Source organism: Pan paniscus, chromosome 13, assembly GCF_029289425.2.
Source record: "Pan paniscus chromosome 13, NHGRI_mPanPan1-v2.0_pri, whole genome shotgun sequence".
In the NCBI taxonomy this organism is placed as follows: domain Eukaryota; kingdom Metazoa; phylum Chordata; class Mammalia; order Primates; family Hominidae; genus Pan; species Pan paniscus.
In genome coordinates, this window is record NC_073262.2 from 26,955,872 (window position 1) to 26,978,467 (window position 22,596).

Consider the following 22,596-nt stretch of genomic DNA (forward strand, 5'->3'; position numbering starts at 1 on the left):
ATTTGGAAACACTAGCAATTAAACAGACAATTTTGTTTAAAATAATTCAATAATAAAGCAAAATACAGGCACTTATGAGTGTTTAAGGAAGAGGCATTTAACCTAGTCTGTAATGATTATTTGTGTATTGTTGGTGAGTGGAGCAAGAAAGGGAAGGTTTTCTATAAGGGATGATCCTGTGGGATGGATGGGTGGGAGAATCATAAAGGAAGCATGTAAGTTAAAAAAAGAAAAAGGAAGAAAGGGAAGGTGAATAGAAGATTTAATCGAAAGGGAGGAGTAGCTGTAAGAACCACATACAGGCCTGGAGGTATTGTAGGTTCAGTTCCAGACCATTGCAGTGAAGCAAATATCACAATAAAGTGAATCACCCAAAACTTTTCTCAGTGCATATAAAATTTATATTTACAGTATACTAGTCTAAGTGTGCAGTAGTAGCATGTCTAAAAAATGTACATACCTTAATTTGAAAATACCTTATTGCTAAAAAATGCTGACACACAAAATGGGGACATGGTGTTTGAAAAATGGTGCCTATCGACTTGTTGGACACAGAGTTGCTACAAACCTTCAGTTTACTTTTAAAAAAAAATGCACCATCTGCAAAGCACAGTAAAACAAAGTGTGCCTAAAGTGTGGTATGAGAGTGTTGAATCAGCCTGTACTTGGACAAAATGAAGCCATCGAAGATTTTGAAGGTCTTAGGGTTTGAGCATTTTTTACTTTTAAAAACTTGTATTTATTTTAATTCTAGAACAGTAAATTCTTAAGTAATCTCTTTAAGTCACTACATTTATAATATTTATGCCAATTTTTTTAAAGGATTTGAATTTGTTGAAATGAGCAGTCGTAAATCAAAGAGTAACAGCTTAATTCACACAGAGTGCCTTTCACAGGTTAGTATGTATTTTCATTAATCTCAAGATATTTTACCCTGTAAAGCTGTTCAGAGAAATAGTTATCTTCTTAACCTGAATTTTCCCTTTAGCATTTAGGAAGAATCACTCTTTCTAACCTTAAGGAGATATCAGTACGAGACCTTAAGGAGATGCCAGCACAAGGTCGTAAGAACAATCATCTGGAAGCAAAATTTTCCAAACTCTGTCAAAATTAAATGTGGACCAACAGATTTTGTTGTTATGATTGTTCTCTGCCCTTTTTGTCGTTCATATATTTTTTTAATATTAGTGTTTTATACTGTAATTTAATTTTATCCTTATTAAGTCTGGGTAGTCAGAATTCTAGCTTTTACTTTTTTCTTTCCAATCTAGATGCCTTTTTTTTCCCCCTTTTCTTGCCTAATTGCCCTGGCTTGAACTTTCTTTAAAATGTTGAATAGGATTGGGAAGAATGGACATTCTTGTCTATGTTTTCATCTTAGAGAAACAGCAGCATTCAGTCTTTCACTGTTATATATGATGTTAACTGTAGGATTTTTTTGTAGATGCCCTTTATTAAGTTGAGGAAGTTCCGTTACGTTTCCTCATCTGTTGAGTGTTTTTATAATGAATGTTATAAGAAGTGTATATTGTATTCCAAGTGCTGAGCATCTATCTGTATGTCTCTTCCTTAAGAAGCTTATAGATTAGTAGGGAAATGAGCATGGTATTTCTACCCTGGCATTTGTATTTATCTAGCTTGACCTGAACTCCATGTAGTTTTTAAATAAAAATTAAGTGTTACTGGTATTCTTTTATACGACTTGGCTTTCTTTTTGAAGGAAGTAGTTTAACTCTATTTCAAAAAAAATTTTTAACTGAAATATGCTTTACATACCTTTGTATGTAAAGTGCACGAATCCTCCATGTACAGCTGACTTAATATCAATACATGTGTATACCTATTTAACTTCTATGCCAGATCACTTTGGGATTTGTGAACCTTCTGACTAGTCACTGTAGCTTTATCTAGCTTATATTTTATACCCCGTTACTGCCTCTAAGATATTTTAATGAGGTTTTCTGGGTTTTTTTTTTTTGTTTTTTTTTTTTTTTTAAGGAAAGGATTGAGTTTTTTCTTTTGATCTCATCTAGGTAGAGGAATACACATTATGATTAGTTGAGGCATATATATGTTCTTTTATGTATTTTTACAGATATTAGCTATTACCTGTACAAAGCCTATTTGTGTTACAAATAATTGCCTTTTTTAAACCTTTTTTTTTTTTGAGACCAAGTCTTGCTCTGTTGCCCCAGCTGGAGTGCGGTGGTGCAGTCTTGGCTTACTGCAACCTCTGCCTCCTGGGTTCAAGCAATTCTCCTGCCTCAGCCTCCCAAGTAGCTGGTATTACAGGTGTCCACCACCATGTCTGGATAATTTTTGAATTTTTATTAGAGAAGGGATTTCAACCGTGTTGGCCAGGCTGGTCTTGAACTCCTAACCTCAAGCGATCCGCCCATCTCGACCTCCCAAAGTGTTGGGATTACAGACGTGAGCCACGGCGGCCAGCCCCCTTTTTTAATCTTTAAAACAGGCCTGCCATAAGATGTTATTGTCCCTATTTTATAGATAAAGAAATTAAAATTTAGAACAGACTTAACCTTTTAAAATTCATATAATAGACTCTTCTGGAGCCAATGTCCTTACTCTTTAACTTCCTCGATAATGAACAAGTATGTATTGTTTTGTCCCTAATGAATCATTTTCTTTGCTTTGCCTCTGTACATGGAACAAGAACTCAGATTTACTTCTTTGGTACATGAAGGATTAGTTCCATGCTGTCAGTCTAGGAGAAGCAAATATTCTTGGAGCCTTTTTATTCCAGTTCATGGGGCCAAATCTGAGATAGCACCCTCAGGTTGTTGCCCTTGAAAGACCTCTGTATTCGCTGCAGATCCAAAAAAGGAACGACTTTAATGGTCCATCTTTTTAAAGAGTATGGTCGATTATCTGACATAATTTTTCATGACTAAGTCTAAGGCCTTTGTTCTAAGATGAACTCAAAATATAGCTGCTTACAAGAATTTTTTTCTTAACTCGTTCACATGCATTACAATGGCCCTTAAGTTGCTAATATAGCTAAAGTCAGTGATTCTCCCTCTTGTTGAAACCTTCACAACTAAATTCTCATTCTTCCTATGGGACTTGAGATAGATAAGAAATCCATTAATTTTTTAACGTATGAAAATGGTGCCAGAACTCTAGAGGATAAGAATTTAGGGAGGGTTGAATTGATTCATTAATACCTAATTCTGACTATTGTAAATGTGCTTTCTTATTAATTTTTTATATCATGTGTAATATTTTTATTTATATTTATTCACTTTATTTTCATCAGGTACAAAGAATTTTACGTGAAAGATTTTGTCGTCAGAGTCCACATAGTAACCTATTTGGAGTGCAAGTACAATACAAGTAAGTCTAGCTGTCCTCTTGACTGTTATGGACCTACTTACAGATGCCTTCCAGGTTTTGCAAAAATTATTGTACAAATTTGATATTAAATAAAGCTAACAAACACTTATAGAAATAAAAAATTTTGCTTTGTGAATAGAAACACCACATAGCATGAAGCAGGAGCAGATACAAATATTTCCATAATGCGATAGCACTTTAACTTTCAATTTTGTTTTGCTTCTGTTATCTGATACTGTGGAGAGAATTCTAGCCATCTTGCCCTTAATACCCAGCAGCCAGCTATGGAGTAAAAGTCCAGAGTATTAGTAGGAAAAGAGATATTTGAATCCAAGGGTCCCGAGAGTTGCCACTATTGTCCCTTGTCCCCTACGATCGTATAAATCAATATATTCCAATCTGACTACGTTTTCACCTGAAGATTTCAGAGAATCAATACTGCCCTACTATTTCTTTTGTATTTTTCTATTTAGGACCATTCAGAAGCTAGGCCAAGTACCCAGAGGGAGAGAAGAGAGGAAATTTCTGTGCATATTCAAATATGCCTTTTAAAAACTACAACATAACAAAGTATTCCAGCTTCATTTTTAAAATTTTGTCCTATTTATATCATTTTAGACACTTAAGTGAGCTGCTGAAAAGAACTGCTCTCCATGGAGAGAGTAACTCTGTCCTTATTATCGGACCCCGAGGATCAGGAAAAACTATGGTAAAAGCTGTTGATTTCTGGTGTTTGTTGGCATGTGATGATTCTTATTTTATATAAGAATAAATAAATTCATATATAAATCTTATTTTATGTAATACTGAAAATACTTTTCATTATTTTGTAATGTTTTACTTTTTTGTTTTTTTCTTTTTTAATCACAGAAGACATGTAAAACTTTATAAACTTAGGGTGGTATATTTGAGTGTAGCAGACCTTTTTCCCCCTTATTTGTCCTCCTAGTGAAAAATTGTCAATTGATGTTTGTTCCAACATGGTCTTTTGTCCTTAAAGAAGTAGAGATTTGCAGTGGAAAAAGAAAATAGCATTTATTGAGCATGTACTATGTGTCTTTTTATTGTGTTCTCTCATTTATTCTTTACATCAACACTGCAAGGTAGGGTTTTTCCCTTTGTTATAGGTTAGGGAACTATCATATCATGCATTCTTTTTATTTTTCCTACATCATTACTATTTGTTTAACCCTAACTTACACAGTTTTTCAGTGCATGCTCACATCTTATATCATTCTTGTCTCCTTTTGCTCTTTATCATATTTGCTTAGTTACCTCAAAAAGATATTCTTACTTATTTCCCTTTACTCTTTTCTTTGATATCCTTTATGCAATATAGGAGACAAATTATGGGTGTTAACTTTTGAAAGTAATTAATTTCAATGCTAAGTAGTCTGTGTAAAATCTGTTCTCATGTATTATATACAATAAATTTCAATTTTTGACCAATGTACTTTAAAAAAATGGATGAGAAGCAAAATTTTTTTTAACATTTAAGCAATGTATATTGAAATTACATTATTAAGATGAGTACGTTAGGATTTTACTGTTATCACATCTGAAGTATTGTTTAGTATAAATTGAGAATTTAGATCTAGGTAATTTCTTTCAATATTTCACAAATTTTCACATTTATATATAATTATATTTACAGTAATTTTTTAGTTTCAAATCTATGTTTAATTTGTTTTAGTCCTCATACTCAGCTTCTATAATCACTATTTCTTCATTCTTGAGTTTTTTATTATGGTTTTTCTTTGCATTTGAATTCACTGTTATTTTGGGTAGTTTTCACAAGAGAGCTATGCGAAATGTTTTTAAATTTCAAATTTTTAAATTTTTAAATTTAAGAAACTTTTTATTTTAACCATTCTAATAGGTATATATTGGTGTCTCATTGTTTGTACTTGTAATTCTCTAATGACATATGCTGTTGAGCATCTTTTCATACACTTCTTTTTCATCTGTATATGTTTGGTGAGGTGTCTTATGCCCATTTTTAATTTGGGTTATTTGTTTTCTTATTGATAGGTTTTAGGAGTCCTTTATATTTCTGATTTTCAGTTTTGTTTTGCAAGTATTTTCTTACAGTCTGTGGCTTTTCTTTTCATACTATTAATATTATTTCATAATATTAAAAGAATATTATTCTTTTCATACTATTAATAATAACATTGTCTTTGGCAGAACAGAAGATTTCGTTTATTTATTTATTTTTGAGATGGGATGTTGCCATGTCTTTTCATACTATTAACTGTATCTTTGGTAGAGTAGTTTTTATTTATTTATTTTACTTACTTACTTACTTACAAGGATAGGGTCTTGCTCTTTCACCCAGGCCGGAGTGCAGTGGCATGATCACAGCTCACTGTAGCCTTGGCCTCTTGTGCTCAAGCAGTCCTCCCACCTCAGCCTCCTGAGTACATGGGACTGCAAGCATGCACCATCACACCTGGCTAATTTTTTTTTTTTAATTTTGTGTAGAGACGAGGTCTCCCCATGTTTCCCAGGCTGGTCCTGAACTCCTGAGCTCAAGCAATCCTGCCTTAGCTTTCCAAAGTGCTGGGATTAGAGACATGAGCCACTGTGCCCAACTGAAGTCTTTGATCTTAATAATCTAATTTGTCAGTTTTTTCTATCATGTATTATGATTTTGGTATTGTATCTGAAGCTTCATCACCAAACCGAAGGTCATCTAGATTTTTTCCTATGTATCGTCTACAAGCTTTATAGTTTTGCATTTTATACATAGGTCTGTGATTCATTTTGAGTTTATTTTTGTGAAAGATGTAAGATCTGTGTTTAGATTCGTTTTTTTTTCTTTTTTTTTTTTTTGCAAATGAATGCCCAATTGGAGAAAGATTATCTTTTATCCATTGAATTGCCTTTGCTTCTTTGTCAAAGATCAGTTGACTATGTTTATGTGGGTCTATTTTTAGGTTCTCTTTCTATTCCCTTGCTTTGTCTGTTCTTTTGCCAATATCACATTGTTTTGATTACTGTAGATTTTTAGTGAGTCTTTAAGGTAAGTACTGTAAGTCTTCTGACCTTGTTCTTCTGCAGTATTGTGTTGGCTGTCTGCATACTTTGCCTTTTCTTATTAACTTTAGAATCACTTTGTACATATCCAGAAAATTCTGGGAATCTTTGTGAATTGCTAGATTTTGAGTTAAATTTATACATCACAATAGGAAGAATGGACATCTTAACTATATTTAGTCTTCCCGTTCTTGGAGTATCTATTTATTTAAGACTTTTGTCAGTTTTTGTAGTTTTCTTAATAAAGATCTTATACATGTTTCGTTAGATTTATACCTAATTTTTCATTTTTTTGGTGCTAGTGCGAATAGTACTGTGTTTTTAATTTCCTTTTCTAAGTCTTCATTGCTAGTAGATAGCTAAACACTTGGCTTTTCTATATTTGCTTGTATTCTGCAACCTTGCTATAATTGCTTCTCAATTCCATTAGTTTTTTTGTCAGTTCTTTGAGATTTTTTTACTTAGACAGTTATGTTATCTATCAACAAAGACAGTTTTAATTATTCCTTCCCTATCTCCATACTTCTATTCCTTTTCTTCTTTTATTGCGTTAGTTATTCATAGACTATGTCTAACAGTTAATCATAAAATTCACTAATACTCTGCATACTGATTTAGTATAAATTTAGAGGGTATTGTTCACTAAAGAATAATATTCTTTTATTTTTGAATATTCTTTCATTTTTTTCTTATTAGAAAAAATGAATATCCAATATTAGAATATTCAGTTTTTAAATCTTTGTTTTCATTTTTCCATGTCTACCATCTTTTTCATGTTTTTTCCCCCTCTCTCAGCATTCTGTCATATGGCCAATGTGATTTTCTTTACTGCCAGTGCTGTCATTTGCTTCTTCTAATCTGATATTGCATTTCAGTTTTCTAAGAATCTTTTCTTCTTGTCTAAGTCTGGCTTAAATAGCTCAAAACATTTATTTCATAAAATAGACATTTTAAGTAGTAATTAACCTTTTTATACTTTATTTTTAAATTGACTCATAATAATTATACACTTTCATGGGATATATAGTGATGTTTTGATGCATATAGTGTATAGTGATCAAATCAGAATAATTAGCATATCAATCATCTCAAACATTTATCATTTATTTATGTGGGGAACATCCAGTATCCTTCTAGCTATTGGAAAATATTATTGTTAATTATAGTCATCCTATAGTTACAGAAAAATGATAGTACAACACTGTAACTTACTCCTCCTATCTTGCTGTAATTTTGTGTTCATTATTGAATCTCTCACTATCCCTCCTTTCCTCCTACCCTTCCTACCCTATCCTCTCTTCTACTTTTGACTTCTGTAAGATTTACTTTTCTTGGCTTCCATAGATGAGTGAAAACGCATGGTGTTTAACTTTCTTTTCCTGGCTTATTTCATTTAATATAACTTCTTCCAGTTCCATCTATGTTGCTGTGAATGACAGAATTTCATTTCTTTTTTTAATGGCTGAACAGTATTCCATTGTGTGTATATACACATATTCTTTATCCATTCATCTGTTGTTGGACAACTAGGTTGATCCATATCATGGCTATTGTGAATAGTACAACAATAAATACGGGGTGCAGATGTCTCTCTGATGTAATGATTTCCGTTCCTTTATATAAATTCTCAGTAGTGTGATTGCTGGACCATATGGTAGTTCTATTTGTAGTGGTTTTTGGGGAACCTTTGTACTGTTTTCAATATTGGCTAGTTTACATTCCCACCAATGGTGTATAAAAGTTCCTTTTTTTTTGCATCTTCACCAGCATTTATTATTTTTTGTTTTTCTGAAAATAGACATCCTAACTGGAATGAGATGATACCTCACTGTGGTTTCTATTTGCATTTCCCTGATGATTGATGACGTTAAGCATTTCTTCATGTATTCGTTGGCTATGTGTATGTCCTTTCAGAAATGTCTGTTCAGATAATTTGCCTGTTTTTTAAGCAAATTGGTTTTTTGCTTTTGAGATACTGGAGTTCCTTGTGTAATCTGGATATGAATCCCTATGAGATGAATACTTTGCAGATATTTTCATTTATTCTGTAGATTGTCTTTTCATGCTGTTGATTGTTTCCCTTGCTATGCAGAAGCTTTTGAGTTTGATGTTAGCAGATTTGTCTATTTTTTTATGTTGTCTGTGATTTGCAGTTTTTATTCATAAGATATTTTCCTAGACTAGTGTCCTGAAGTATTACCCCTATGTTTTCTTCTGGTAGTTTTATAGTTTCAGGTCCTAACATTGAGGTCTTTGATCTATTATGAAATGATTTTTGTACAGGATGAGAGATGGGAATCTAGTTTAATTCTTCTGCATATCCAGTTTTCTCAGCACCATTTATTGAAGAAATTGCCCTTTCCCTAATGAGTGAGTGTTCTTGGCCTTTGTAAAAATCAGTTGGCTGTTGATAAGCAGATTAATTTCTGGGTTCTCTATTCTGTTCTATTGGTCTACATGTCTGTTTTTATGCCAGTACCATGCTGTTTTGGTTACTACAGCTTTGTAGTATATTTGAAGTAAGGCAGTATGTTGACTCCAGCCTTATTCCTTGTGCTCAAGATTGCTTTAGCGATTTGGCATCTTTTGTTGTTTCATATGAATTTTAGGATTTTTTTTCTATCTCTGTGAAGAATATCATTGGTGTTATGATAGGAATATCATTGAAACTGTAGATTGCTTCTGGTAATATAGTAATTTTAACAGTATTCATTCTTTCTATCATGTGAGTATGGGTGTCTTTTCATTTGTGTGTATCCTCCTCAATTTCTTTCTTCAGTGCTTTGTAGTTTTCCTTGTACAAAACTGTAGCTTTCACCTCCTTAATTGAATTTATTCCTCAGTAATTACGTTTTTTTGGTAGCTCTTATAAATGGGATTGCCTTCTTGATTTTTTTTTTCCGGGTAGTTTGTTGTTAGTATATACAAACAGTACTGGTTATTGTATATTGATTTTGTAGCCTTCAACTTTACTGAAATTCTAAGAGTTTTTTGGTAGAGTCTCTAGGTTTTTCTATATATAAGATTATGTCATCTGCAAAAAGGAATGAATTGACTTCTTCCTTTCCCATTGCTTTGGCTTGAACATCTAGTACTATATTGAATAAGAATGGAGAGAGTGAATATCCTTGTATTGTTCCAGTTCTTACAGGAGAAACTTTTAGTTTTTCCCCATTCGGTGTGATGTTGGTTTTGGGTTTGTCATATATGGCCTTTACTGTGTTGTGGTGTTTTTTTTCTATACCTTTTTGACAGTTTCTATCATGAAGGGATGTTGAATTTTATCACGTGTTTTTTTCTGCATCCATTGAGATGATATAGTTTCTGGCCTCCATTCTATTGATGTGGTGTATGATGTTTATTGATTTGCATATATTAAACCATCCTTGCATCCCTGGGATAAATCCCACTTGATCATGGTGAATGATCTTTTTGCATTCAGCTTACTAATACTTTATTGAAGACTTTTGCATCTATATTCATCAGAGATATTGACCTGTAGTTTTTGTTGCTGTTTTGTCCTTGTCTAGTTTTGATGTCAGGGTTATGCTGGCCTCATAGAACGAATTAGGAAGAATTTTCTCTGCTCGAATTTTTTGGAATAGTTTTAGAAGAATTGGCATTAATTCCTTAAGGGTTTAGTAGAATTCAGCAGCGAAGCCATCCAGTACCAGATTTTCCTTTGTTGGAAGACTTTTTATTCCTGATTCTACCTCATTATTTGTTATTGGTCTCTCCAGGTTTTCTGTTTCTTCTTGCTTCAATATTGAAAGGTTGTATGTGTCCAGGAACTTAACCATTTCCTTTAGGTTTTGTAATTTATTGATGTATAGTTCTTCATAGTAGTCCCTAATGATCCTTTTTATTTCTGTGATATTCAGTTTGATGTCTCCTTTTTCTTTTCTCATTTATTTATTTTGGTCTTTCTTAGTCTAGCTAAGCAACTTTTGTTTCAGTGATTTTTTGTAGTATTGTTTTAGTCTCAATTTTGTTTATTCCTTCTCTGATATTTATTTCCTTTGACTAATTTGGGGTTTGGTTTGTTCTTTTCTAGCTCTTTGGAATACATTGTTAGATTTTTTTAATTTAAAAATTTTCTAATTTTTTGGATTGCATTGTTAGATTCTTTATTTGAAATTTTTCTAGTTTTTTGTTGTAGGCATATATTGATATAAACTTGCCTCTTAATTCTGCTTTTGCTGTGTTCCTTAAGTTTTAGTAAGTTGTGTTTCTATTTTCTTTTGTTTCTAGGAATCTGTAATATTCTTAATTTCTTTTGCCCATTGTTTAGGGGCATGTTGTCTAATTTCCATATTTTTGTATAGTTTTTAATGTTCCTGTCATTATTATTACTTTTTAAAAAAAATATAGACCAGGTCTCCCTATTTTGCCCAGGCTGGTCTCAAACTCCTGGGCTCAAGGGATCCTCCCACCTTGGCCTCTCAAAGTGTTGGGGTTACAGGTGTGAGCCACCACACCTAGCCAGTTCTTTTTATTATCGATATCTAGTTTTATTCCATTGTGGCCAGATCAGATACTTGATAGGATTTTGCTTTTTTTAAAAAAATGTTTTAAGACTTCTGTTGTGTCCTAACATGAGGTCAGTCTTGGAGAATCTTCTGTGTGCTGATGAGAAGAATGTACATTCTGCAGTTGTTGGGTGAAATGTTCTATAGATGTATTTTAGGTCCATTTGGTCTATGGTGAAGTTCAAATTCAATCTCTCTTTGCTGATTTTCTGTCTAAATTATCTGTCCAATGCTGAGAATAGGGTATTGAAGTTCCTATTATTTTATTGCAATTTATCTCTCTTTAGATCTAATAATACTTACTTTATACATCTGAGTGTTTCAGTGTTGGGTACGTTTATATGTACAACTGTTATATTCTGTTGTTGAATTGATCCTTTTATTATTATATAATGTTCTTTGTTTTTACAACTTTCTTATCACTTTTATTTTCCATTTTCATAGGATATCTTTTTCATACCTTTAAGTCTGTGTGTCTATACAGGTGAGGTGAGTTTCTTGTAGCAGCATATAATTGAGTTTTTTTTTTTATCTGTTCTGTATTTTTTAAATGGGAAACTTAATTGGTTTATATTCAAGATTATTATTGATAAGTGAGGACTTACCCTGTCATTTTAGTGATTGTTTTCTGGTTGTTTCATATATCCTTTGTTTCTTACTTCCTCTCATTTATTTTTCCAGTTGGGTGCTTCTCTGTAGTGATAAGGCTTGATCCTTTCTCTTTCTCCTTTATGTATCCGCACTACCAGTGAGTTTTATAGTTTCCCCTGTTTTCATGATGGTGGTCATCATCTTTGCATTTGTGGATGTTAGACTCCCTTGAACATTTCTTACAGGTCTGGTCTAGTGATGACGGATTGCTTTAGTTTTTGCTTGTCTGTGAAAGATTTTATTTCTCCTTTATTTCTGAAGCTGCTGGGTATTATATTCTTAGCTGACAGTTCTTTCATTCTGAGCTTTGATTGTATCATCCCATTCCCCTCTGTCCTGTCAGGTTTCTCTTAAGAAATCTGCTGTTGTATATTCTGACAATCAGCTAAAATGTAAACAAGAAGGATGAAAGATGTATTAAAATATCATTTTAAAAAATGATAGTTTAAAATTTTTAATTAAAAAAATCTGCTATAAAGAAGAAGAAATCTACTGTTAGTATAATAGGGATTCCCTTATAGTGACTTGACACTTTACTTTTGCTGCTTTAATTATTTGTCTGTGACTTTTAACAATTTGACTATAATATGCCTCAGAGAAGACCTTCTGTTTGTGTTGAGTCTGTTTGGAGTTTTGAGCTTCCTTTGGATGTCCATTCCTCTCTCAAGAACTGGGAAGTTTTCAACTATGGTTTTATTAAATATGTTTTTCTCACCTTTTCCTTCTTTTCTCCTCCTGAAAGTACAATAATACAAATATTTGTTCACTTATTGAAGTCTTATAAATCCTGTAGACTTTCTTCATTCTATTTTTTTTCTTGTCTGCCTGTGTTATTTCAAACAATTTGTCTTCAATTTAAGAAATGCTTATGCTTGATGTAGTCTGTTATTGAAGGTCTCAGTTGTATTTTCTATTTCATTCATTAACTTCTTCAGCTGTAGGATTTCTGTTTGTTTTTTTATGGTATCTCTGTTAATTTCTTATTCGAATCACAAGTTGTTTTTCTGATTTTGTTCAATTTTCTATCTGTATTCTTTTGAATTTCACTGAGTGTTGTCAAGATTATTATTTTAAATTCTTCTGGCATTTTCTGTATTTCTTTATGATTCTTGTCTGTTACTAGAGGAATTATTGTTTTCCTTTGGAAGTGTCATGTTTTCTTGCTTTTTTATGTTTAATGTGTCCCTATGTTGATTGATATGCCTCAGGTAGAAAAGTAAAATTGTCTGTTCCAATCTTACAGAATTGATCTCGTAAGGAAGTACTGATTTGTGTGAATGTGTCTCGAGGTGTCAGTTTGATGTGGTTCATTGGCCTTGGTTCTAGTTGGATACAGTAGTGTGGTCTTTGTGTAGTTTTTTCAGCTGTAATCCACACTAGTGTCATTTACAAGTGTCTCAGTGGCCTAGGCTGAGAGTTGTTTGTGGTGGCAGTTGTACAGCTTTGCAAGGGGTGGGTTTGCTGGGCTGATTCTCAGTTTGGGGGCATATGCATGCATATGGTGGGTCAATCACCTTGGGATCTGACACACTGGCAGATGGGGCTATTAATGTGGCCAGGAGCATAGTCATGCGGTTGCTTAGCCAGTCTTGGTGAATGTTTGCCAGGAACAACTCACTGGTTTGTTTCTCAGGCCCAGGAGATGCCTGGGATCCAGGTGCAAGGCTGCTTGATCCCAACAGAGGTGTAGGGATACAGTTCCTCGACTGGCTTAGGGCCGTATCTGCTGAGGGGTTCCACAGGATTGTTTCTCAGGTTTAGGATGCAGGCACAAGGCTATTCAGCTGGCTTATGGGCATGCCCACTAGAGGCATCCTGTGAGGCTGTTTCTCAGGCCTGTGACACTGCTGCTTGGCTGGCCTGGGAACTTTTCTGCAGCAGATGGCCCACTGGACCATTTTGTAGACCTGGGAAGTAGGAGCAGGGTTGCTCGACTGGCCCAAAAGAGTGTCTGCCAGAGGCAACCCTCAGGGCTGATTTGTAGGCCTAAGGTGTAATGCTGCTCAGCCAGCTAGGGTAATGTGTCTGTTAGGGGCAGTTGGCAAGTGTACTTCTCAGGTTAGCGACGTGGGCACATGATTGCTTGGCTGGTCCTGGGGCATATCTGATGGAGTTATAGGGAGGCTGTGCTGTTTGTCAGGTTTGGGAGGTGAGCACAAGACTGCTTGGCAGGCTCAAGAATGGCCTGAAGGGCTACTTCTCAGGCCTAGTATGTGTTCACAGGGATGCTTGGCCACCCTGTGGGAGGTGTATTCACCATGGGTGGCCCATAGGGCTGTTTCTCAGGTACAGGTCATGGCTCATGGCTGCTCGGCTGGGCTGGGGGCATGCCTGCCAGGGGTAACCTTCTGGGCTATTTTTCAGGCTCTGATTGTGGGCACAGGACCACTGGGCAAGCTAGGGGTATGTCTGCGGGAGGGAGGGGTGCACGGTATTGTGGGGCTGTTTCTCAGGTTCTGAGTGTGGGTGCATAGCCGCTCTGCCAGTGCAAGGGGTGTATCAGCTGCTTGGATGCTCGGGGGCCTCTCCTTCTTGGGAGAGAGCCCCACCCTGGTTTGGTCACCTCAAGTGAGAGTTTGCCCTGGGTGGGACTGCCAGATTGGTCCTCTGGCTGGAAGTGTGGCAGCAAGGGGTTGGTTTCCTTGCTGTGTAGGACCAGAGTCATAACCAATTATAGGCTCAGTCTCTGTGCAGCTAGAGTTGTGGTGTTCAGCCACCTATGTGGGCTTGGTGGAATGAAGATGGACCCCTAGTACTGGAAAGGTGCAGTGACTACTGGCCCACAGAGCAGGGCGCACAACAGAGGTGGCTCTGGCCTCAATGGTGCCATGCTGCAGCAGGGCAGGTTGGCCTACAGGTGGGTGAGGGTTGGAGAGTGTATACCTTATTCTCATGATCTGGAGCAATGCAACTGCTTGAATTCCCAGCAGCTGTCCACCTTGACTTAGGGCTTGCTAGGACTATGGGATTCTCCTGTGGTAAGGACTGTAGGTGTTTGTGATGGCGGTGAGGACTGGTGGGGATCTTCTGCTTACCTTTTCCCCAAAACGGGAAGTCCCTCCTGACTACGGGAAGATTTGATCAGGGTGCAGGAGATGTAGCTGCAGAGGCCAGGTGCCTACACACTACCCTCCTGGATTTTCAGTCACTACACGTTTCCCCTTCCCTGCTGTACTCCAGTACTCTCCCTTCAACACGCCAGTCAAATCTTAGCTGTTCATTCATTGCTGTGGTCCTTTCTTGTTGGGAGTACGAGCACCAGGAGTCTCTAATCAGCCATCTTGCTTAATATTTTAAATCTGAACTTAATCTTTTTAATCTGCTTGTTGTTCCCTTCCACGTTATAGCACCTTTTCATAAACCCCTATAGGTTTAATCAATGTACTAAAATTTAAAGGCAAAAGCATTAAGTCATAGTATTTATCAGTTAATAAAATGGATCAGTTATTCTTGGCCACACTGACAGTTTATCTACTTTTTGCTTTTTAAACCAGAGCCCTATTGTGGTGCCTTGCAGTCATTTATTTTCACTATAGTGGAATCTGGAAGAGTCCCTTGCATGGCATTCCATTTTGATATAGTTTCATATATTCCTGATGTACTCTGATGCTGGCAGGTTGAAGAGATGAGCATTGTTTGACTTGTGCTACTTTTGTAATTTGTTGTATGTGTGGGAGTATCCTGAGAGAAAATATAGATTGAATAAATTGTCAGATATAATTTATTTTTAGACAATAACTCTCGATAGTATAATTTTTTTCTTTTTCTTTTCTTTTCTTTTCTTTTTTTTCTTTGACAGAGTCTCACTCTGTTGCCCAGGCTGGAGTGCAGTGGCACGATCTAGACTCACTGCAACCTCTGCCTCGCGGGCTCAAGCGATCCTCCCACATTTGCCTCCTGAGTAGCTGGGACAGGCATGTGCCACCACACCCAGCTAAGTTTTTTATGTTTAGTAGAGATGGGGTTTCACCATGTTTACCAGGTTGGTCTGGAACTGCTGGGCTCAAGTGATCCACCCACCTTGGCCTCCCAAAGTGCTGGGATTACAGGCATGAGCCACTGTGCCTAGCCTCATTAGTATAATTATATAAATTCAAATTTTAAAACATAAGACTACAGTCTTATGTTTGTTTGTTTTAACCCCTAATCCTAACCCTAAGATTATAGTATATTTAAAACACTATACTTGGCCAAACTGTCTGAAATACAAAAATGCTAACTCTACAGTTAATTGAAAAAGGCAATAGTGTGGCTTATAATATTACAAGCATTTTATTTAAAAAAAAATTGATATGGCTTCAAGTGACAGATTGACCCCTAGAAAATACCTTTTTTTGTTTTAAGAGACAGGCTCTCTGTCACCCATGCTGGAGCCCAGCGGCTCAATCATAGCTCACTAAAGCCTCAACCTCCTGGGCTCAGGCAGTCCTCCTGCCTCTGCCTCTCAAAGCACTCAGATTACAGGTGTGACCCACTGTACCGACCCTTAGAAAACGCTCTTACACATGGAATTTACTGTAGACAAATTTGCTAGATGGTTAAATAGGATATTTCTCCTAGTTGCATATTGGTGAAACCTGTGTTTATTATAATATTTGGGAATAGTATAATAGTTGGTGAGCATAAAAATTACTGGATGTTGGGAGGTCTAAGAAAATTATCTTGGTATGTTTGTAAAATTAAATTTTAGGCACAAAGAATGTGGAAAGGAGATGACCAAATTTGGTTATGTTGGTCAGTGTGATATTAATAACCAACTAAATATTTTTAGTGTATAATGTAGTTTAAATATTTGAAATGATAACATATTCAAGAAAAAAGCTAACTTAAATGGTTGATTGCATAAACAATAAATTTTAGCAATACCCAGATTAGAACTAACATTATTTGAAGACTCACTTGCTAATATATTTATCATTTCAAACCATACACACAACCCATAAAATATTAGTGGGCTGATCCAAGCAAAGCATAAGTTGGTGTTTAAAGTAAGTTGAGTGGAAAGAAAGCTATAAATCTGTTACAACTCTCCTTATGCATATATAAAATGGAAGGTATTATTAAAATCCCCATTCCTTTTAGCAAAGGATTTGAAATGGTTTTGAATAATTCATCAAAACATAAAACATTGTATGAATTAAAACAAAATCATAACCTAGGAAAAAATATATTAAGCAAAATATCAAGAGATGGAAGAAAGAAAATACCATGGATTGCTTAAAAAAAAAAATTTTTTTTTGCTGAAAGCACTGTTTTGAGAGACCAACTCTGTATCATCTAGGGATGTACTCTTATTATAGTGTCTGACCTGATCCAGAGGTGAAGAAGTACCTCTATGCAGTCCTTTAATGTTACTTCTCATTAAATGTCACTTCTCATTAAATGTCACTTCTCAGTTGGGCTATTACTGGTAGTATGACAGGTGATATCTTGAGATTGTCTCCTTTTCAGAGGACCTGGAATTCCCTATGCTTTAAAAACCATGCAGGTATACAGGAAATTTTTTTTATTTTTGTTGTCTTGTTATGAAACATATGTAATTTAAAATGAGGATCATATTTGCTTTTTTCTTTTTAGATAAGGTGTTGCAATGACAAATAAGTAGCATATTGCAAATACAAATAGTATTTTGTTTTGGAAAATAGTTTACCAGTTGTCCCAGTGCCTTCGTTGAGTAATACTTTTTGTCCTAAGTTTTGATGCCATCTCTATTAATATTTTGTGTATACAACTGCTTTTCCCAGTTCACTTATTTATGATAGTACCTATATTTTAATATTGGAAGGAACAGTCCATCTTTACTCTTTAAATAGGTTTTTGGCTTTTCTTAATTACATTCATTTTCAAATTCTTTAAAAAAAAGAATGCATTGGTAATATGAAGAGATATATGATATCACAGTACAAGAGCAATACAATGTTATTTAAAAAAGTATGCTTCATAGAAACCTTTAATTCAATAGGCTTTTAACTGATTACAATGATATTTAGTAGAGTAATTGTCAGAGAGATGCGTAATGTACTAACTGAGACATGAAGTTTATAAGGGCCATGTCACATGTTTAATGTGACATGTAGAGAAATATTTATTTTAAAACTTGGTTGTTTCTAAATTTGTATTAAAAGTTCACGTAGGTGATTGAGAGAATATTGTATCAGTCCTGGCTCTTGTTTCTTAAAAAAGTCAGATATGAGATGTTCTAGTTAAACCTTTTATCTGTAAAGAATTTGAAAACTTACTTGTTAAAGAGGTCAATTTATTTATATTCTGTTCTTACCGCTTGTAGTTTAAAAACGAATATGGACTTATTTTTATCTTTTACCTATTATTATTTCATAAACTTTTCATATTTAGTTAATAAATCATGCTTTGAAAGAACTCATGGAAATAGAAGAAGTGAGTGAAAATGTATTACAAGTTCACTTAAATGGTAAGTATGCCATTATTTTGCCATTGGAGATTATGTAAACTTTGTGGGGGTTTTATATGACTTGTATATTTCAAATCCATTTTAATAGTTAGATTTTGAAAACTAGATCCATGTTTTACTTAGCACACCATATGCAGTATTTTTAGAAATTAAAATAATAATACTGAAGGAGCCGCAGAAGGACTCTGGTTTTTGTGGTTTTTTTGGTTTTTTTTTTTTTAATCATTCTAATCCCAAGGAGGATTGTTTTTTGATTCTACAGAATGTCTTTATTGCTAAGTTTTAAGAAGAAAGTGATATGAACTCACAGGCTTTGACTGGGAAGATTTACTTAACTGGAAAACAACCTGCTGTATCAAATACATGTTTCATTTTAATTAAATACTTTTAAATGGACTTTATTTTAGGACTGCTGCAGATCAATGACAAAATCGCCCTAAAGGAAATCACAAGGCAGTTAAATCTGGAAAATGTAGTTGGAGATAAAGTTTTTGTAAGTATCATTTCAGTTATTTTATTAAATAGACTTTTAAGGTAATGTCTTTATACCATGTATATTTTTATATTTCTGGAAGGGTAGGGAGAGATTCAGAAATTCTTAATTGAAATATATGAGATTCTTTCATAAAAATGTGTAATGTATAGGATACATTTAGTCATTAAGTCTACAATACTTGGATTTTTCCATAGTAGGTTATACTAGCTGTAAAATAGCTAAGAAACCCAAGTTTATGTAGATATTCTGAGTTTATTTCATTTTCTGTAAGGTGAATACTTTGATTCTGTATCTCTGGAGATAGATTAACACATTTTTAAAAATACCATGCTCCAGCAGCCTATTTCTACTTTTTTGAGACTTGAGTAGCCTGTGTATAGTAGAAAATGTGCTAAATTTGAGGCTGCAATAGGTGGGTTTCAGTCATGCCTTACAACCCTTTGACTGCCTGATAATCTTGAGCTAACAAGTATCTCTAAATTCAGATTCTTTACATGTTAATTGGGCGTTATTTTATTATCCATACTTCACAGGATTATTTTGAAGAAGAAAGAAAACATTACACATCATTTAACTTAAAAAATAATTTGCTGGATGGTAATGTGCTGTACAAATGTCAGTTATTCTGTTTTCAGAAATTTATTCATACTTCATTATCATATCATCTTATAGTCTCAGGGCAGTGAACAACATCAGTAAAAGAAACTGACTTGAAATGTTTTGAAACTTGTATTAAACTTTTACCTTTCACCTAATATATAGGGCCTAAGGAAAACATGATAATTTAATTTTGCACCTACCTGAATTTTCATGATGAAATTACCTAGCCTCATACTGCTTATGCAGTTGGAGTGGATTATACACATTCCAACTTCATTTTCTGGTTACTGGTGACCATGCAGTGGCATCGCTCTAATTTCTGAACTGTGTGCTTTGTGCTGCAATGACACCGCCATAGTTGTGTAAGACTCCTAGCATTTGTGAGTTTCTTTCTTTAATAATCAATCTATAAAATTATTAATTATATAATTATATACTCTATAAAATTATTAATTATATAATTATATAATCTATGTAATTCTATAATAGGTTATATCTATATAATTATCTAATAGATTATATATAAATATAGTTTTATATATAATTATAGAGTATTATATAATATAAATTATTAATATAATATATTAATCTATAAAAATATTAATATAAAATGCTAATCTAATCTAAAAGATTGAGTAAATTTGTCCCTTCCAAAGTCTGTAGGTCTTTGAAGTGCAGTTTCAAAATGCCCCATCTATAAATCTAATATTCTACCTCCTGTTTAGAATGTGATGTTGAAGCTAGTGGCCTATACTGAGCCAAAGACAGTTCTTGTTAAGTATGCTCAGTTTGGCTTTTGGTTCCCAGTTGATCTGGATAGGTGTTTCTGACATTTTTAAATGTTACATATTCATATTGGTTTTATGTGAAATAATAAAAAGGACAATTTTTTATCATTCTGTTCTAATCTTCGCTATTATTATCATATATAGAGATTATTAGTTTAAGTTGTACCCAAAAATGTTTTGGCTGTGTTCCAAGTAAGCATAGCCAAACATGATATGATATACATAAATTCTTCAATATACTCTTGAATAGAGAAATACTGCTATAGAAATTAATAGTTTAATTCCTTCATTATATAAATTTGGCTTCTGCTCAGAGAGCATAATTAGGTTGCCGAAGGTCATAAAATGGCAGAGCCTGGACATTATAAGAACCTAAGTCACTTAATTCAACCCACAGCTTTTCTGGTTTGATATAAGCAGACATATATATGTATATTACACATGCACAAATACGTATTTATAGAAGCATATACTTAGTATCAGATGTAATAATCTTCTAAGCAAAAAGCCTGAAAGACAAGCTACCTTTGAGTAACTGACCACTGATTTCCCAACAGATTGTCTCTTTGAGGATTTGTTATATTACGGTAAATTATGGATAATACCTCTTGGTCTGCCTGCCTTGGAAATAGCATAACAACATCACAATATGTGAAAGTTTTAAAACCTTTATGCTATTTTTATGTTAGATCTCTCAACTGGAGAATGAATAAGTGTGTTTCTTTTCTCCTTTATATCTCCTCAAATTTAAAGTTGGCTGTTTCTTTTAGTTATGAACTCTGAACGAAGTAAAAGTTAATAATTTTAATGAAACAAATATTTTAATGGGGCTTCTACCCACAATCTGGAGCACCTGGATAATGCATCTACTACACTAAGTTTCATCAAGAATATTTAATTGTATCCAAAAATGTTTTGGCTATATTCCAAGTAAACATAGCCAAACATGATATGATATACATAAATTCTTCAGTATACTCTTGAATAGACAAACACTGTTATAGTATCTAATGTTTCAAAAAAGCCTTTTCTTTTTGTTTCTCATTTAAATTCATGGTTATTTCTTTACCGGTACAAATTAGAGACTTGCAAGACCCCATTGTGTTTGAAGACACAAAGTAGAATCCATTTCTAGGTCTCAAACTATATTTAGAATATGGCAGTTCTACAAAACTACCTTCAAATAAATTTAACATTCTTTCAGATTTTTTCCGGAAAATATAAAATTTCTTACTTTTCTTTTTCTTCTTTGACCGTTTTATCCTCAAGTTCTAAAATATAAAATTTCAAAGATGACATTGTAATTGCCATTTTCAGTGCTGTGCCATCTTTGCTTAAGTATTTAAGTTTTAGATAGGAAGTATAGAGACACTCAGCAGAGTCTGGGCAATGACTCTAATAACTAGAAGTTATACAGTGTTTATATAAAATTTGAGAATCAGACAGCCATCTTTTGTTCTTTATTTCACTAAACTTTTAATCATTTTATCTCATTTTGTTGTTCAGGGAAGCTTTGCTGAAAACCTTTCATTTCTTCTGGAAGCTTTAAAAAAAGGTAAATATTAACATATTCAGCCGTTTCAGAAGATCTGTTTTAACTTTATTTTTTCCCTGATTATAAAGGTAATACAAGCTTTTGCCAAAAAAAAAGCTCTCACAAAATACAGAAACATTAAAAAGAATACAATGTTCACTGTATTCCCACCACTATAACAGTGATTATCTCAATTAGCATTTGGTTTCTTATCTTTATTCAATGATATACTGATCTTTATATCAGTATATTATTGATAGAGATAAATGTGACTTTTTACAACAATAAAATTATTTTACCTATTTTGTAATCAGCAGATTTTGATCTGCATCATCATTTTTATGGTTCTTGTTTTATAAGGTGCTATTTATTAATCACCAATTATGGGCTTTTGTTTCTAATTTTTTATAATTAAGAAGAGATACTTAGATGATCATCCAGATATTTCCTGGGATAAATTTCTGTGGGTAGAATTCTGGGTTAAAAGGCACCATCTTTAACATTTAAAAACTACCCTAAAGGTTTAATTTGTAAAAATATTTGATATCTTTTTCTTCACAACCTCAAAAACAATTATTATTTTTATGTTTGCCCATATAATAGAAAAACTTTCAGCTCTTAGTTTAATTTGAATAATTTTGTTCTTTAATTTGCATAATTCTGGTTACTTAATTTGCATAATTCTGATAGTGGTGATGCTTGTCATTTCATATTTTTATTGACCTTTGAAATTTCCTGGTTTATGTACAGTCATGTGCCACATAACAACCTTTAATTCAATGATAGACCACATATGTGACAGTGGTCCTATTAGATTATAAAACCATATTTTTACTGTACCTTTCCTGTGTTTAGATATGTTTAGATACACAAATACTTCCCATTGTGTTACAGTTGTCTACACTATCACATACTCATAGGTTCATAGCCTAGGAGCAATAGGCTATGCCATATAGCCTAGGTGTCTAGTAGGCTATACCATCTAGGCTTGGGTAAGTACACTGTTAGGATGCTTGTACAACGATGCAGTCACCTAACAATACATTTCTCAGAACGTATCTCTGTCATTAAGGGACACACGACTGTATTTCCTGTTGGGTCTTTGACCTGTTGTGGTAATGTTTATGTTATGCTTATTTATCGGAATTTTTGTGTTTTATTTTTCTCTTCCCTTA

The 22,596-nt window shown here is 33.9% G+C and overlaps 1 protein-coding gene across 13 annotated transcripts in view; it reads left to right on the plus strand.

Moving 5' to 3' along the window:
- Positions 1-22,596, plus strand: part of ORC4 (origin recognition complex subunit 4) — an 87,591-nt gene that overhangs the window by 46,074 nt on the left and 18,921 nt on the right. For 10 of the 13 annotated variants that reach the window (XM_034954028.3, XM_055108467.2, XM_063595142.1 and 7 more), the window contains 6 exons: positions 823-896; positions 3,278-3,354; positions 3,973-4,063; positions 17,928-18,003; positions 18,411-18,496; positions 21,394-21,442. In XM_034954028.3, the coding sequence (XP_034809919.1) occupies positions 840-896; positions 3,278-3,354; positions 3,973-4,063; positions 17,928-18,003; positions 18,411-18,496; positions 21,394-21,442 (436 nt within the window). In that variant the 5' untranslated portion in view covers positions 823-839. Of the gene's footprint in view, positions 1-822; positions 897-3,277; positions 3,355-3,972; positions 4,064-15,372; positions 15,556-17,927; positions 18,004-18,410; positions 18,497-21,393; positions 21,443-22,596 lie in introns of all 13 variants that reach the window. The other 3 variants (XM_008969794.6, XM_034954030.3, XM_055108469.2) reach the window with 2 other exon arrangements.